The 19,399-nt window shown below is 34.2% G+C and overlaps 2 protein-coding genes across 2 annotated transcripts; both read right to left on the bottom strand.

The window, feature by feature from the left end:
- Positions 1 to 3,780: 3,780 nt before the first annotated feature.
- LOC127700528 (uncharacterized) lies at positions 3,781 to 7,865 on the bottom strand. The gene is made up of 3 exons (XM_052204052.1): positions 7,262 to 7,865; positions 5,475 to 5,630; positions 3,781 to 4,540 (listed from the first exon to the last, which is right to left on the bottom strand). The coding sequence occupies exons 1-3, from the start codon at positions 7,809 to 7,811 to the stop codon at positions 4,182 to 4,184; spliced, it is 1,065 nt and encodes a 354-aa protein (XP_052060012.1). The 5' UTR covers positions 7,812 to 7,865; the 3' UTR covers positions 3,781 to 4,181.
- Positions 7,866 to 14,282: 6,417 nt separating this feature from the next.
- On the bottom strand, positions 14,283 to 18,759 carry LOC127700527 (uncharacterized). The gene is made up of 3 exons (XM_052204051.1): positions 18,223 to 18,759; positions 16,200 to 16,355; positions 14,283 to 15,072 (listed from the first exon to the last, which is right to left on the bottom strand). Exons 1-3 carry the CDS (start codon positions 18,722 to 18,724, stop codon positions 14,714 to 14,716), a joined length of 1,017 nt encoding a protein of 338 aa, XP_052060011.1. The 5' UTR covers positions 18,725 to 18,759; the 3' UTR covers positions 14,283 to 14,713.
- Between the last annotated feature and the right edge of the window lie 640 nt (positions 18,760 to 19,399).

Genomic DNA, 19,399 nt, shown 5'->3' with positions numbered 1-19,399 from the left:
AAAAATACTTTACAAGAAGTAGCATCCGAATAATCCACTTTGTCGTAACCACAATCCCATCCCTTTTCTCGTTTATAATTATAACAGAATAAGACTTACCACTGGTCGTTGTGTATTTGTCATGAACAAAACTACGGATGTAAATAGTGGAACAGGGACTGGTCACCCTTGCGGATCACTTTAGTTCACCATCGTTTTTTTTAAGGATTCGTGTTGGTAGATCCTTACTTTTCTGTGTAATGCTTTATGGACACTAATTTGTCTTTTCGTGTTTTTTTTTCGTTATGGAGATGTCTGTTTTTTCTGTAATTTCCATTACCACCTCGCCCCTTTTGTTATTCATGGTCTTTTAAAAATGAATTCATTAGTTTCCCTGCTCATGGTGGTGGTCAGTCAAAAATTATGTTTGGTAGGACAAACGTGACTGCTGTAGACAACGACGACATCGATATTTTGATGAGGCTTGTTCTCCTCTTTCCAATGATATAACATATTCCGTTAACCCAAATCGATCAAATTCGTTGACTGGACACCTTCTATTATAACATAAAATTACATTTTTTAAAAATTTAATCCTAGAACCTGCATGATACTGTCGAGGGCCTTTTGAATTTTTATATCTCCATGGAATATGCATCTTGAAGGTACAAATCGGAGTCAGGAACATTTATAAGCTCAGCATCACTGTCATTCGTCATAAAACCATATTGGACAAAGACGACAACTATGATAATATTCAGATTTTCCAAACCCCAAGAATTAGTTACAGTAACTAATATCTAATCACTTTTACCTTTTTATTGACGTATTTTTATGAACACCTGATAAACAAGCAAGGTTGGCAGAAAGATCGATTTTATAATAACACGGGTGGTGAATATGTGCTTAATTGGTTAGCAAACGGAAAGACATGTACTGTGTAATTAGTGCTCGAGACAAAGGCTTTCGCACCAAGCTTTTCATTTACCTAACATATTAAGCTTTACATAAAAATAGATACCATGACAAATGTTTAAATGACCACACATTAAGCATACATCTAAGATCTTATTTTTGATAACCAGAATCACATAATACTCGAAAACTGATCTAAAAGAACCACTTAACTATATTGATAAAAACTCATCACAGATTCCATGCTTGTAATTTTATTCGACAGATGCGCGTTTTCTACATTAGACTCCGTTCAGTGAAACTCAAATCAAAACAAGTGGGATGGCCAAATCAAATACGAAATTGAAGAGCAATAAAAACCGAAAATTCGGAAAGGTTTGCCAAATTTGGCCAAGGCAATCAATGTCTGCAAGAATAAAATAATTCAATATTGTATAAACAGTTAATTTTCAGAAAATGTACATATCAATAATATTTCATGTCTACAAAAGTGCCGACTACTGGCCTGGTGCTACCATTGGGGACGAAACGTCCACAGAGGCATCTACTACTTTCATCAAAGATGCCAGGCGCGCTTATGTCTATGTAGGTCCCATTAGTGATGCTCGAGTCAAAACAGTTGGAATGTCAAATCAAATACGAAGTTGAAGACCATTTAAAAATTCTGAAAATTCCGAAAATACATGTCTAATACGACGAAGGAAATATATACTATTGTTTCAGAAAAGGGAGAAGGATTGGTACCATTTAAACGTTTAATCCCGCTGCAAATGTTTGCACCTGTCCTAAGTCAGGAATCTGATTACAGTAGTTGTCGTCTGTTTATGTAGTTTATACGTGTTTCTCGTTTCTCGTTTTTGTATAGATTAGACCGTTGGTTTTTCAGTCTGAATGGTTTTACACTAGTAATTTTTTGGGGCCCTTTATAGCTTGCTGTTCGGTGTGAGCCAATGCTCCGTGTTGAAGGCCGTACCTTGACCTATAATTGTTTACTTTTATAAAGTGTAACTTGGATGGAGAGTTGTCTCATTGGCACTCATACCACATCTTCCTATATCTATTCAGGGTACAAATCATGGTGTTTTCATATTTCAACACTTAGTGAAAAGTAAATTTACGAAAAATGAACATATCAATAACATATCATGTCAATACAAAAGTGCTGACTAGTGGCAAGGCCGAATCAAATACAAAGTTGAAGATCAAAACCGAATATTGCAGACATTTATTCAAAGTACGACTAGTGCAATCCTTGCCTAGGGGGAAAAAACTAAAGTGTTTAGAATTGTTCAACATTTTATAAACAGTTAATATACAGAAAATGAACAAATCAACGATGTCATGTTAACACAAAAATACTGACTACTGGGATGGCGAAACCCTCGTGGGCGAAATGTCCACCAGCAGAAAAATTAACATATCAATGACATATTATGTCAACACAAAAGTGTTAACTATTTGGATGGTGATACCTCGGAGACAAAACGACTGATAGCAGAGGTATCGACCAAGTGGTTGTAAACACTATTCAGATACTAGGCTTATAATTTGGTATGACAGACGCGCAGTTTAGCTACACAACAGTCACCAATGACACTCGAATCAAAACAGTTGAAAGGTCATATCAAATATGAAGTTGAAGAGCATTAAAAACCGAAATTTCAGATAAAGATAAAGTGAACTAGTGTAAGGGATAACAGTTGGAGGTTTTAGTAGATTCCTCTTTACATAATGATTGTTGTTTCCTAAATAGTACACATCTTAAATGAAATATGAAATGCAAGTCAGTTTTCTATTTAGATTTGTTGTTCTTTTCGGGTGTTGTGTGACATGTGCGTCAAAGTGACCCGTCTGTAATATTCTCAAAGATGACTTCATACAACAAGGGATGATGATGATCATTTGCTATCGCCAAAAAACTTAACTTGAACGCTAAGCAGAGACGATCACTGGTCAAGGTATACGTAACTTGTGTTTGGCAATAGACTGCAAACTGATCCCAGATGCATTTTACCAAAACACATAAATGATTGTATGAACTTCGGCATCTTTTAACGAAAACTGGCATTTTTTTACCACATATTCGTATCCACTGAATAATGTATCACGCCTCCTTTCTTTTCTAAATAAAGGCAACAGTAGTATACCGCTGTTCAAAAGTCATAAATCGACTAATCTACTTCACGAATTCTCCGAGATAAATTTAGCCTGCAAATGATATGAACTAAACTCTTACCAGATTCTATGCCCGTGTTTTCCTTGAAAGCAAAGCGTCGAAACATGATTGATACAATTTCGGAAGGACAAAGTCTAAATAAATAGCCTCATAACAAGATATAATGGAATTCTATATGTTTTTGTCCTCTATTCGTGTACAAATGAACATTATCCACTTAATCCAAATTTCGGCCTTTTTAGTTTTAATAAACTGTTGACACAGAGAGATGTCTCGATGTATACCATTTTGAAAATATATTACAAGCGATGAAAATAAAATGGCAACACTTTAAACTGTAAACTATGAAAACATTAAAAGTCATTAACCAAGACCGAGGGTCGATGTCCAAACAATCTATGTGAACACGAGAGCTGTTAATGCCAGTACGACTGCATACCCAATACCATCGACTTATCAAACGTTTTTTTCCTTGAACTGACCTAAACACAAACTGAAAATTTAAACAATGCAAAAATGTCAGACAATAGACCATGACTGAGGGGTGGGACCAAATAATCTTCATGAAAATGATATGTGCCAATGCAAATACACCAGTTTACTAAACATCATGTACTCATCACTAATAGTTCTCCTTAAACAGACCACAAAAAAACACATAGTTGATGGCGCCGCTACCGGAAATAAATGTTTCGTTTTTTATAACAATATTTATTCAACATTTATTGAGAAAAAGTACAAAATATTTTTAAACGACTTTCATAAATTCCGACTAATCCAGTTAGTCTTCATAATAACAAACAGGCCAGCTTTGTTCCCTACTCGAGTACACATAGATTTCTGTAACAACAAACAACCAACAACATTGAAAAAGGTAAGTTAATTCGTTAAATAAAATCTTCGAAAATATGCATACAACTCAAAATAATACAATACAAAGAATAAAACAGAAAACAGAAAGGAAAAATTGTTCCTATATATATATCAAAGAGAAAGATATCGACACAAGGTTCTTTTCCGAAAATTGTTATTTCCAATTTAATTTAATTTGTTTACTAAGCCAGGAGATTCTTAAAGATGAAACTGCACTGAATTCACAAATTATACAAAATTAAGGAATAACTTTCTTTTCTGGTAGCGGTCCTGCTTCATCGTACATGGGTGGAAATACCAGCTGGTCATATCCACGTGGAGCAATGATGGGGATCTTATCGTTGTGAGTGTGGAATGAATACTCCGATCGTTGGTTACTCCTGTCACGGGAAATTAACATCATATGGAACAATGACGCCAGTGCCATTGCGCTTGCTCCTACAGCGGCTACCCATGGGCACCATGGACATCCAAATCCTATGTCTTTTGTCATGCCATCAAGACCTAACATGCTATTGTCACCTCCATGATGGTGCATCTTCTTCAGCATCATGTAGTACGAAGCTACTCTAATGATGACCATCCAGAAGAAAAAGGCTGAAAAATTATTTAATTGGTTAAAAGATTTCTAACAAAGAACATGCAGTGGCAACTGACCATATTGAAAACAACTCTGTTTTTATGTACCATTTCTGCGTTACTTATTTTGATAAAAAAGGGGGAGAACTTTAATATTCCTGTTTTGGGGAGAATTTGGTGTTGATGGCACTTCTTTGATAATTTCTGTTTAGTGTTTGTACAAGCTGTTTCTTTTCAGACTAGGGACGATTTATAGCTTCACGTATATTGGACAACTGTATAGACATTTGTCTATTGTCAAAGACTGTATGTTTAGATGTCGTCTGGTTTTGTTGTTTTGCTGATAGAATGACGTATATCCTACATCTATTCATTTGAAAGTTCACTGAATCGAATTAAATATAAAAGCTATGAAAACTCGGATTGTCACGGTTTTTTTTTATTCTTATATCTGGCGATATGAATTACTGTTAACCTAACCCTATGAATTGTATAGAACACATAAACTTAATTTACAATCATACCACATCTGCTTATGTTCATATTAATACATTGAAGTGTACAGAACACAAGGAAAACTTAACCCCTGTGAAAATCTTCAATTTTACTAACATTATCAGTGTATGGTTGAAATTTGTATTAGGAAACCATTCCTCGAAATATTCTTTGGGATGATGGCTATTCAATATACAGTGAGTACATAGAATTGTGTTTAAAATAAGGTTGCTTCTCCCTCGGGCAAAATTGACATCAGAATACGCTCCTAACGTTTTATCCTTGCGCATTCTAAGCTTCTAGTCTCGAGCGTACCTGATGAAGGTTATTCGGGAGAAACGTCTTGTGCGCATGGAAATCCTATCACACGTGTTGTAAGAGCACATGACTGCAATACAAACTAAAAAAAAACAAAGACAAGAACACAAACTGACATTGTATCTTATGTCATACATACCAGACAGGATTTGTGTAGAACATGCGAGTCTTCCAGGATGTTTTCCCATTCCCCCTCCTCGTGCATAAAAGACAGCTCCAATAAATCCGATCAGTCCAAGTACCAGACCAACAGCTGCATACCATGCTAGCTCATGTCGGGCATGTCTAGCTACATCTGTGAAAAAAATAAAAGTTTCAATTTTAAAGGAAGGGTTAAGAAATTGTGTTACATTAAGGTAAACGTTACGTAAGTGGTCTATATATATCTTGTAACGTAAATGGGCAATCCCTTACGTTTATGGACAATCTCTGGTTACGTAAAGAAGGGGGGGGGGGGGTAGGACCTTTATCGGGACTCCGGGATCGGATGTTTTTAAGCTCGGGATTTCGGGATTGATCCTTTCGGGATCCGGGAATTCTTTTTTTGAATTTCGGGATGTCGGGATTTAAATTTTTTTTAAATTCGGGACCTCGGGATTCCATGTTTTTAAGCCCGGGATTTCGGGATCAGGACCCCTCCTACCCCCTCCCTTAAACGGTTATTCAACTGTGTATGAAAACATAGAAACCAAGGGTAGAAATATGTGCTATGAGATGCACATGCTGCGCACAAAAAGGATAAAATCTTGATCACAAGTACAGTTTAAGTTAAAATTAAAAATTAAATTATTCCTTATTTTTACCATTTTACTATTTTATGATAATTTAAGACTTAAATATAGCTTCATTCAAGTTTTTAAGATATATTCTTCTAGAGGTAAAGTAAATTAAATAATCGACAAATGGAATTATTAAATATATGAAAGGCACACAAATAGCAAAATAAAGGGGAGATACTTCCTTTTTATCCCTCTGTTGACGGAATAAGTATAGACATATAAGAAGTAAGGTACAGTTGAGGACTTGCCAACTTGAATGTTTCGAGCGTGCGTAGCTAGATTATTTTTAGCTGTATTTGGCAAAACCTTTCGGAATCTATATGTCCTTCAACCCCGTAAATTGTTTGTCCTTTTATACCTTTTTGATTCGAGCGTCACCGATGATTTTTTTGTAGACGAAACGCGCGTCTGGCGTACAACATTTTAATCTTGATGAGTAAATTTACTGTTCATGCAAAACAAGTCTTGAAACGTTGCCTGCTTGTGCTTCTGTTTGTAAACATGTAAAACTAAATTATGGATTAATTCATATTTTTCGGAATTTTTAAAATAGATTATGGTCTTTCATTATATTTACAAAAGTGTAAGCTTAAACAAATGGCATTTTCGAAATATATTCTTAAAGAAATTCTTCAGTAGAGTTGCAATCCCAGTATTTGTACCGGAACCATATTCACCTGTGACAATATATTTCAGTGCTTCTAGATATAACACTGCACGAGTCTGAATGTAATATTATGTAAAATCACCCGACCACAACCTAAGAGTTCATTGTTTAGAGGCTTTTTAAAACACTCTATTCACATGAATGGTATTGTAATAGATTTTTAAATATTCTTTTCAAATTCTGTCACGATCTTGAAATTAAATAGTGTAAATGGTTGAATCATACTGTAGATCAATCTGAAATTTAAATCTAATGTGCTTCTGCACTGTTGTTTTTTCTTCTTCAGAATGATTGAAATAAGATATACAAAAGTAGCTTATGTATATGTATCTAGTGTCGTCCATCTTATGTCTACAGAGTTTACAACAGAATCTGCCAAAATCTCGTTATAGCGGCAATAAGTCTACATGTTCAGTTACTTTTAAAATAACAAAATGAGTGTTATTCTGCTCTCTAAAAATAATAAAGATTTACTCTTACCAACAGACCCTTTGATGAATTCAGCGGCAGGATTAAATTCTCCGGGTATCATATAGACATCATCGTTTAAATCGTCCATGGCGTCATCCTTCTCCCGGCTGTCATCGTCCCTTTTTTTGTCACAGTGGTAACCTCTGTGATAACATCTATGGTGCCCGTGGTGATGTCTTTTGTGATGGTGATGGTGTCGTTTGCGTTCTTCGTCTTCTGTATCCATGTCACCCTTGAATGCCTCGTCTTTTGCAATTGGCACTTCTTCGCTGCTATCTTTTTCTTCGCTACTGTCGTCGTCGTCCTCGCCTCCACCACATTTACATACTTTGTAGTACCACAAACCAAAATAAATGGTAACCCTCTCTTTTCTTGGTTTCATCAACTCAGATTCATCTACACGAAGACCATCATCTTCAGGTTTGATATCGTCCTTTGAATCGAAGTAAACATCTGTGTGGACCACTGTCCATCCTGGACTAGCGGTTGCGATGATTTTAATTATCAACGCTACAACAGAAATAGCCACACAAAACTTAAGTTTCCTTCCCAACTCCATTTTGTCTTTCCTTATTATGGATTACCCGTAGAACTGTTACCTGTGTTTATATAGCCAATCAGGAAGCAGGTAAATCTAAACATAGGTATGAAAACATAGTCTTATGATCAATAGGTAGAATTATGTATACCTTTAAAGTTTATTGATACCCACTCAGGCAAAACAGCAAAGAAGGTCACAATCTGATTTAATGGGAGATTACCATAATATGTATCATGTAACTGAATGTAGAGCACATTACACAGAAGGGGACATTACAGAATGTTAACAATGTCACTGTTCGTAATTGTCTTCAGAGATCAGAAAGTCAATTTCCGGTATTCTTTAAATTGTTTAGATTATTAACTGATTGATAGTTCGAAAAACTAATGAGAAGATATCAATAGATTTATATACTGACATAAAAAAATCTCGCTCAATAAATTTGGAGAGAAAGAAGGGGGGGGGGGGGGAGGGTTAGTCCTGATCTGTTTTCCCACTCAGCCTTTTCTTCATATATTCATGTCCTGATCTGTTTTCCCACTCAGCCTTTTATTCATATATTCATGTATATGTTGTTACCAATGTCCTTTTTTGTAACCGTACGTTACGTTTTATTTTGAACGACTATATTTGTTCAGTAAGGTGTACAAGGACATTATTAAAAGTGTAAACTGTACCTACTTATTGAACCATGACTAAAAAAGAAGATGGCTACCGGCATGGATTTTCCCATGTGATCATGCGTTTTGTATCAGTGTATTTGAAATCAATAATTTTGTTAATTTGATACCCTTTACAATTAATATTACATCGATGTTATTGATTTCAGCAGTTTTTTCTCTCATAATGGTAGCATTAAACAAACTAAATCGTTGCAGTGTATCATATTTGTATTTCGTTCATTGTTTTGTACTTAAATCAGGCCGTTAGTTTTCTCGTTTAGGTTGTTTTACATGTCATTTCGGGGTCTTATATAGCTGACTATGCGGTATGTGTTTTTCTCATTGTCAAAGGCCATACGGTGACCTATAGTTGTTAACTTCTATGTCATTTGGACTAAGGTGGAGAGTTGTCTCATTAGCAATTATAACCACATCTTTCTTTAATATTTTAATATAAATGTTCATTAGTTGAAATCAGCCAAAATACAAGCCATGTTGAAACCACTAGTGGTAAAACATTGTCGTATCGAAACAACACCAGTAATAATACTGATCTGGATTGATGTATAAGTAAATAAAACTTTGCAGTCTTCACACTGAGCGTTTATCCGACAGCAATATTTAAACTACATCTGCAGGGAAATATACGGCCTTCAATAGACTGGTTCTCTCTCCCTGGCAACATACGGGTATCCGAGTCAACCTTGTTGTCAGAGCCAAACACAAAAAGGACAGGTAACCAGTTTAAGGTCTTCAATAACAACATTATCAAAATAAAGGAATGCCTAGAAAAGTTGTAAACAATTCAAAAGAGACCACCAAAAATCTTACAACCAACTAAAACAAAGCCCAACATGAACAAAAACAACAAGAACAACAACAAATCAGATACTAAAGACTAAATTTGACGAGATCTGCTCTACAGTTGCTTCCAGTGGGCAGAAAGCAATTCTGTCCGATACAGAACCAGTCTACGAAAGGTCAGCAATTAGCGTTACAAGTGTGAAATAACAGAATCAAATTAGTAATTGGCAAATGTATTTATTAAAGTCAATTCAACGAATGGGACAAATCATAATAGACACTATTCCTCTAGGTCTTGTATTCAACATACTGCCTTTCAGATAAATACACGAAAAAAATGGTTACCATAGATACCATAGATATTTGCATTATGATCTTAAAAATCAATGATCATGTTAACGTCATACTCTTCAATTATATACATAGATACTAGAACTATTGATTTTAGGAAGATTTTTTTGTCTCGTCAGACTGAGCGGCAAAAATTGTCAAGTCATCTAATAAATGTTTTATAAGAAGTTTTTTTTTCCAGAGAAATCCTTTTAATTCCACCAATCATTTCAATTTGATTTATTCTTTTACGAATCTACATTTTTTTTGTGGTACTTTTTTTTTATCTTTTACATTGACCTTTCCGAAATGCTAGATAAATAATTGGAAAGGATAAATATTTAGAAAATTTTCATGTTACATTTTTTAACCTTTGTCGCAAGAGACGATAATACTAAATGTAGGTTACCGCTGAACACTCTCCACCAGAAATACATATATAGTATACCTAGATTGTTTCATCTGTATCTATAACATGAAATTTTTGTTTAACATGATTCCAACTTTTCCTTTTCACAGTGTTTGCATGCAGATTGGAGATAGATCCCTTCTATTTTGAACAATTTAAAATTTTATTTTAAGGTTCTGTTTGTGGAACTTTGTCATTGAATGCTTTAGATGATAGCCAGTTTGTGTCAACAGTTTTCCTAAATCATTATTTAAAACGGCACCGTGCGTGATTATTTTCATATTTCAGTTGATATATATCAAGATTTTTTTTCAGTTATGTGGTCAACATAAACCATTTCCCAACCATATCAAAAATGCAAAATATCGTGACATCAATTATAGATTATTTCTGGCATACTCCAGACACCTTTAAAAGATATTTTCATGGAGTGAACTTCCTTTACCTTATTTTCCAAGTACGGATAAAAAGGCATTATTAGTAGTTTCCGAAGGACAAGTGTTGTGAAATACATCATTCTAATTCATCCCTGTATACAAAGCCGCCTGAATCGTTCACGTCAGTTGTTGGTGATACACTGTATTGCTGTTTATTTATCAATCTTATTTCCAGGAAGAAGTCGAATAATTCACCAAAAGTAATAAAAATAACTCTAAGTGTCATGTTTTTCATCTTTAAAAAAAAATTATGGACCATCCATATTTATGATCATTTTGAGCCTGTTTATTCGCCTTGTAAATTGCGAAGTGGAATAAGTTTCATTTGGATCTTATACTAGTATGCTTGGAATTTACGCTTCCGAGGCAGATAAGTCTATTTTTATAGATCAATGAGTCACTTGACATAAGCGGACAGAGCTTCTTATTTCACAGTTAGATTCAATGACTTTATGATTTTCATTATAACTATGTATGCCAAATATTTGTATAGATTTCAAATTCTTCCTTCTGTGTTTTGTACTGATAAAAAGTTAAGTAATATTAGATTTTTAGTCTCTTTAAAAAAAAATAAGTCGTGTTTCAAATTTTATATTTATCCTTCCATTATAACTTAAAGAAATTCACTTCCGTCTTTTGACTGTAAGTGGACAGATGTTGATTCATTTGAAATATTTTGTTCTCTAAGTATTGCCTTCTTTAATACATTGGAAGTACTGCGAGCAAAACTCACATAATGATACCATCGTCCCTTGAATTCATCTTAATGTATGAAATATTGACAGATAGACATTCCACACGTATTTACAACACTCCGTCTGGTGGTGGGCAACAATATTATGCAGCACCATTAATCCTTGGAGACATTAAAAAGTTGTGAGTCAGACCAGGGACTTTCTATACTTAGTATAGTATAGAAAGTCCCTGGTCAGACTTAGTATATTTGAAACATTGACCTTGCAGGCAAATTCTAACACGACTTGCACAGAAAGACAGAAACGCAAAGAGTGATTCCCAGAAACTATATCTATAAACGTAAATATTCAAAAATATTAGAAAATGCCAACGAAACATTTTTCATGAATAAAAGTTAAAACTCTTACGTCAATATGTTTTTAATATTTATGTTGCGAACACGAAACTTTTCTATACCATATTAAACTGTAAATGTCGTGACATCAAGAGAATATACACAGGCTTAAACGGTATTTTTGTGATAAGCATTTCATGTAATTTTATTTTTATATATTTTTATTGATTCACTAAAGGCTAAATAGACTTGTTGAGTAGTTTGTAGGACAATCATTGCCAAATACATCATTCAAACCCATAAAGACTGACTACATAGCTTCCAGAGGTTGTTGCCGACTCATTGTATTTTGGTATATGTTTAGCCCTATGTTAAGGAAGAAGTATAAACCTCACTAATATAAAAAGCCCTTACTGCCATGATTTGTATAGATCAAAAGCAAATGAATGACTATCCATTCACCATTTATGAAATGTTTGAGTCTTATTAGGCTAAGTAGCCTTCGAAGTGATAACGGAAATAAGATTATACACATAAGCTTCATTTTGGCCTTTTAACAATTTTTATTCGAGCGCCACTGATGAGTATTTTGTAGACGAAACGCGCGTTTGGCGTACACAATTATCAGCCCGGAATCTTTATTGACCTTTTTTTCGATACCTATATGTTAGTATTTACACCGCCTGATCAACATACAGTGAAGATTTTTAGATTTCTGAGTCACTCTACGGGTGCAAAATCACGTTTAAAAACGCTTTTTACATCAATTCACATTTATATACAATAAGTTTTTAACGAAATGCTCAAAATCAGAACATAATGGTCCTTTGTAGCAGCTTTATTCATCGGTTGAAAACACAACTTTAAAATTCTAATGGATTCAGTCGAGGATTATGCCAGGTAATTAATTGGCTTAACGCGAACAAGAAGACATAGTAACTCTTTCCGAATTGGTTATGGCTGTCAGGTTTTTGATACAATTTAGAATTTAAAAAAACTAGTGGGTCTATGAATAAACATGCTACTAGTACATAGATCGTCAAAGACCCAAATGTTCATTGTTGCTAAGCACGTGTCTTACCTCCATGACAAATATGTTGTTGCTCAAGCCCTAAACAACATCGTGTTTATGTGTAAATCACATATCGCATAAACTACTCGATAATAGAATTGGGTATTGATAATTCATTTGAAAACTCAACATATACCCCACAACATTAACCAAGGAGGAAATCCTGAATAAACACAGGTTTGTTTTATGTTCCATTGGAATTTCAACCATAAATGAAGAACTGGATCTTCCTTCGCTGTAATGGATACCTAAATTGCATGTGTCCTTACAAACGACTAATATATTGCTGGGTCTTCCAAGTGTTCCATGAAACCTCTTTCTTTTTTCAGCAATCAAAGCCGGGCTTCAAAGTTATTGTGAAAGTTCCTTCTCTTGTGGCGGCGTGAATCAGGTCAAATTTGAAAGATATATTAAAGTATATACTATCTAAGTCTCTATTCCTCTTGTAATAGTATTAAAACATTTGATGTTTTTACCCTTAACACATGTAATCCCCATTCAAACTAAAAGACAAATTGAAAGAATTGGTCCTGCTTTGTTTCATAAACAAAGAATGGCTAACGCAGAATCTTGTTTAAGGGAGGGTGAAGCGTACTCAAAACAAAATTTACTATGATTCAAACAACATATTCTCCGAAACTGACAGTATACTGATGCTTGATTTCTTGATTGGCAACAGATTTGTTACATTTCAAGGACGTGTTTTTCAACAACAAAGTATCGTAATTCCCATGAGAACCAACTGTGCTCCTCTTCCTTAATACTTCCAAGTTTGGTGAATATGTTGAATGCATCTATACCATCGAAATTGAAATAAAGGATACAGTTGAGTCTGCCACATATCTTGACTTACATCTGAGGGTCGGTTTCAGCTTCTTAATTGTGAATTTTTCATTTCTATGTAGCAACATTCCAGCAGGACCTGCATCTGAAGTGCATGTTGATACGATATTCGAGAGCTTGCATTTCCTATCACGATTTCCTTGATAGAGGGTCGCTGTTAACAAGGAAGCTATTAAACCAAGCGTTCCAAGGAGCTGAAATCATCGCTTCTACGGACGCCATCACGAGTTGGTTGACCGGTGAGAAATATCTGTTTCCCAGATGACGACGGATATGTTCCAATTGTTTTAACCACAATTCCGTCCCCTTTCCCTTGAATGTAACTTTCCGAAATCGACTTATCACCGGGTGTGTACTTATATGAGCAATACGACGGGTAGGACATGTGAAACAGGATCTGCTTACTCTTCCGGAGCACCCGAGACAAACCCCGGTTCCGTGTTGCTCGGTCTTTGTGTTTTGGGGTATTATTGGGTTTTTTTCGTCGTTTTTCGTTTTTTGCCATGGTATTTTCAGTTTGTTTTTGACTTATGAGTTTGAATATCCCTTTGGTATCTTTTGTCTCTCTTTTGAAATTAGTTGAACGATTTTCGAAATTTCAAATTTTAATTGGGATCTATATGCACCTTCCCCTGTGCCTCCTTTTTAATCAGTGAATAAATATGCATGAAAATTCAGATAGGCTGAAGAACCCAATGAAAGTTTTTATTTCTTTTTTTAACCTATTCATCTTTGGCGGGTCTTTTTGTAATTTGTAATTGTAAGAGTGCAGTTTTATTGATATCAGAATATCAGTGTAAAAGATCTGAAAATGAATCATGTGCGTATTAGAAATTCAATAAATTGTGCGAGCTCTTTTCATTGAATAATATAGAAAAGAGACAGAAAAAAAAAAAAAAAAAAAAAAATAAAACAATTTATAATACAAAACAAAGCATTTAATTTCTTTGACTAATTCGTATAGTAGTAGTTCTATATTGAGACCAGCTGATTTCACCATTCTCCTCCTTTACATGAACAAAATTACAATGTTATTACAAAAAGTACAAATAAATAGTCTTTGCTGACAAGTGGCAGTCATTTTTAAAATGCTTCTGTTTAGGCTAGGACAAATATTATGTGTAGCATATCTTTTCACTAGGAATATTATAGCAATGAACATAATCTGTAATTTCAAGCGTGTGGGATGACACATTAAAAAGGTTCATTACGGTGGAATTTTCAAAAAATAATCTATGAAAAGTCAACTGTGTCCCCTTACTTATAACACGTACATGATTATTTAATCTAATATAAGTCAAATGTAAAGCAACAACAAAATAAAAATATAAGTCTACGAAATAGGTTGTTTTTCGGGAAGTGGCCCGACTTCTCCTTGAGTATATAGTGGTGGTACCACAAGTTGTTCATATCCTCTCGGAGCAATAATGGGAACTTTGCTTGAGCCGTGTTTCTCTGTGTGAAATGAGTATTCTACCCCATCAGACTTCCGGTCACGTGATATCATGATTAGATGGAATAAAGCTGATATATCCATGACGATAGCCCCAATGGCTCCGACGATAAGGCACCAAGGAACAGAAAACCAAACATCGTGACCCATGTGGTCGTCAAGAATTTCATGCTTCTGAATAGTTCTCAGTTGAATGACGAATGTAGCAACTCTGATAATGGCAACCCAGTAGAAGAAAGCTGTAAGACAGAAATATTGTAATAGAGTAAATGGAATGTGAATTATCTTTATTTAATCATTTTTATGTAAATTACATATACATATACTGTAGCGTGCGATTGACGAACCAAATTTTTATTTTTGGTTACAATTAACTGGAGCGGTTATTTTATGATGATACCACTGTTATTCGTGTATAAGAGTAATGGATGTTGTGTGCACCTGATATTTATTGACGGCAAGAAATCTCTTGGACTTTTTCATTAACAAAAGACAAAGTATAACATTATCCTTCTTCTTGTTTGAAATAAGAAGTTTTATCTTCAATATGACGTTACAGGTCGTATTGTAAAGGAAAGAATTCAAATGACTGGGCGCATGCTTACATGTTTAACCCCCTCACATTCTGCATTCTGTTCCAAATCAGAAGCCTGTAATTCAGTGGTTGGCGTTTAACTTTTGCTGCATATCATAGCTGGCTGTGCGGTATTGGTATTGCTCATTGTTGAAGGCCGTACGGTGACATAAAGTTGCATTGTTAACTTCTACGTCACTTGGTATCTGGCGGAGAGTTGTCTCATTGGCACATAATCGTCTTACTCTAATAAGGAGAAAGATGGTTGTATGAACCATCGTTAAAAAAGCAAAAACAAAACGGGGGGGGGGGGGGGGGGGGGGTTAATGATACATACTAAGGGGTCAATGAAAAATAAAAATAAAGACGAACCGAGAAACAGCAGTCTTTCAAATTCATACAATACTCTTAAGCTTCAGCAACACGAACCATGTCAAAAACCGGGGTAGATCTTAGGTGTTCCCGTAAGGTTTTGTTAGTAACCTTTAATTTTTTATAATGAAAATATTGATGATCTTTATTTTTTAAACAAACTTTCGATCAGAAATTCCTTATATGTATCTTATCTGTTGACGATAAATACAAAGGAAAAAAAAATCTACATTCATTCATTCAGTTCTCAAAATATTTTGATGAATTCAAATCGAAAAATGTTTAAATACTAAATACTTAGTCTTCATCTTTTTGCAACATCTGTCCACAAGGACCTTCGACTCTTTAATAAATACTTTGATAACACTGTGTAATATATAAGGTTTGGAATGATTTTTGTCTATTTAGGCGTATACTTACATGAGAAGACTTGAGTAGAGCATACGAGTCTTCCAGTATGTTTTCCTACACCACCACCACGTGCATACTTAATGGCACCAGCCATACCAATTAATCCCAGAATGAGGCCAATGGTAACATAGCATGTCAACTCATATCGTCCATGGCGTGCAAATTCTAGCGTGAAAAAAGAAAGGCAGTTGTAGGTTTGTTGTTTAATTAAAGTTTGCTGTCTCTTCTCTTCACCTCGAAAGTGGCAGTTATTTACATGTTCATTTTGGTATATGCTGACGTAGGAATGTGCTTATAGAGAGAACAAATAATGCACACTCTCGTTATAACATTCATTGATAAACTGCTACAGCGATTATCGATATTTACAATAGCTTTTATTTTTGAATTCAATATTGTTCATCTCTTTAATCAGTCTAACCACGACCTAAATAACAAAAAACTAACAGGAAAATTGACAGGAAAAATACATTTTAGGAATTGCGTCTTCCTGCCGGAAAATGATTTTCTCAAAGGATCATCAATTATACTGTAAAACTTAAATTGATCATCTCAAAAACATTGATTTTTTTCTTAGTCAAGACATCCCACTCTTTGAATATGAGTCTATGGACAGATGCATAATTTCCAACACGGAGTCAAATATATACTCTGGTGTAGAGTTGTCTCATTGGCAATCATACCACATCCTCTTCTTTTTATATTAGGACAATTTTACTGCGAAATTATTTATGGTATATTATTTGTTGTATATTTAGGTTAAGATAGCAGCAAATATTAACACTTTTTTTTTTTCTATAAAAAATAAATATTATTCTCGCATCAACCTTTCTAAGTAACGACCATACAAATGTTATTTAACTTAAATATTAGTAGTTCAAAAAGGAATGTTAGTATCACGTTTAACTCTGAGTCATTGTTAGCTTACTTTTAAAAAGAATTCCTTTAATTATCATATTAAAATTTAAGCCATTGTTATTCAAATCACAATTTTAAGTAAGTTATATACTGACACGAATGAATACAATAATAGAACTAACATTAACCAGGAAATATTAAAATGATCCTGCAATTTAGACTCAAGTATCTTTCTTTTTCTTAAATGAGAACAAACGCATAAATGATAGGTATAAGAGAATACAGAACTTGGATATTATGTATACGTAAAGGAATTCATTACAGAAAATTGGATAATACAGTCGTGAAATAGACTTATAATGTATCCATAACGTATTTACGTATGTCAGATATCAAGAATTTTCTAATATGATTATGAGATAAAAAAAAAAAAAAATACAAAAAAATTTGAACAATGCAGAAAGTCTCCTTTTAAGTCTTCTGAAAGTACGACAGACCTTGGATGTTTTGGGATCAGACATGACCTATTCCACATATTAGCACATGCCTACTTTGAATAATGGATAGAGTAGAAACTTTTATCTATCATCATGCAAAACAAAGATGAATCTCCCTCCCAATATTACTATTAAACACAAACAGATAAAGACAACTACTGAACAATTATGGGGTTGTCAGTGTTTTCTTTTTGTTTTCCGTTTCATGTCATTGATTTAATTTATAACATTAGTTGCCCCTTTGTTAGTGTCACATTTTGTTTCCAGGAGATTTTATAGACTACCATGAAGTAAATGTTATTTGTAATGACCGTATGATAACATGCAACAGTTAACTTTCTCACCTTTCTGTCTTTCTTGGATAGTTGACTTATTATAAATCATATCACAACTTCTTATTTTGTATAAATAATAGACTTAGACTATATTGTTTTGTACATAAATCAGGCCGTTAGTTTTCTGGTTTGAATTGTTTTACATTTGTCATTTCGGGGCCTTTTATAGCTGACTATGGGTTTTGCTCATTGTTGAAGGCCGTACGGTGACCTATAGTTGTTAACGTCTTTATCATTTGGTCTCTGATGGAGAGTTGTTTCATTGGCAATCATCCTACATCTTCTTATTTTTATATTAACATCAATAAAACAAAGAACAAAAATAAGTTTTACAGCACTTACCAACCGATGTGTTGATAAACTCTCTTGCCTCAATAAAATTTATTGGTATATCATTTTCAAATGTTTTGTCTTCCCACTTGGCTTCATCAATGTCCTCGCCAACATAGTCAATTCTTTGACCATGTTGCTTTTTCTTGTAGCATCTATGGTAACATCTGTGGTGGTGTCTCTTGTGGTTGTGATGACGCCGAATTTCTTCACTTGTCCGTCTTGTGTCCTTTGGTGTTGTCTTCTCCATGGATTCCATCTTTTCTTTATCCCCATCCTCATTGTTTCTCTCATGTCTACACACCTTGTAGTACCAGACTCCAAAAGAAATGGAAATTGCGTGTCTCCTGTCGATCTCTAGTTCTGGTTTTTGAATTACATGGGTTGGTAATGGATCACGGAAGTAAGATTTGACCACTACCCATCCTGGACTGATAAAAACTATGATCTTAAGGACCAAGGCAATGACGGAAAACACAAGACAAAACCGTAGCTTTGTCTTCACCTCCATCATATCTATTTATCTATTATGGATTTCTTTACCTGGATTAAATAACCAATGAGGAGTCAGACAGCTCTCAGCATATGTATCTTGTATCAGATATATGTTTTGATCAATATACCTTAGACAAGGTAGTATTGAAGAATACTTATTTGTATGATTAGTTTAATTATTTATATAAAACGATCTTCGTTCAAGGATATAGATTATTTTCATGCAAAAAGCTTATATATATATATGTTTATCAAATTTGCAAAAAGTTTATATATATACATGTTTATATAATATATATTAAGTAGCATTTATGAATTCTATGACGAGTCAATGTACTTATAAATTCATGTCATTAATCTTTTCAAAAACTCATGCATCTTATAAACTCATTCACTAACGATGCAAGTGAATGCACACTTCTTTTGGGTGATATCTTGTACCATTCATCACGTTCAGATAATAGGTGTGCAAAATGATGTCATTAAAACATATTAAAATTGTAATATCTTTCTGTCTAAAATAGTGATTGATTCACGTTTTACTATAAATTCAAGGATTACTAATATCAGTACAAAGGTATTTAGTTAATAACGGAAGTGATTGTTTATTTCACTTTTGTCATGTATGATGCTCAATGTATTATAGTCTTTTCATCAGGGGGTATATAGTAACTGTATTATCGACTCAAGTCAG

Source organism: Mytilus californianus, unplaced genomic scaffold (assembly GCF_021869535.1).
Source record: "Mytilus californianus isolate M0D057914Y unplaced genomic scaffold, xbMytCali1.0.p SCAF_5, whole genome shotgun sequence".
Classification (NCBI taxonomy): domain Eukaryota; kingdom Metazoa; phylum Mollusca; class Bivalvia; order Mytilida; family Mytilidae; genus Mytilus; species Mytilus californianus.
This window is presented reverse-complemented; position numbering and strand designations above follow the sequence as displayed.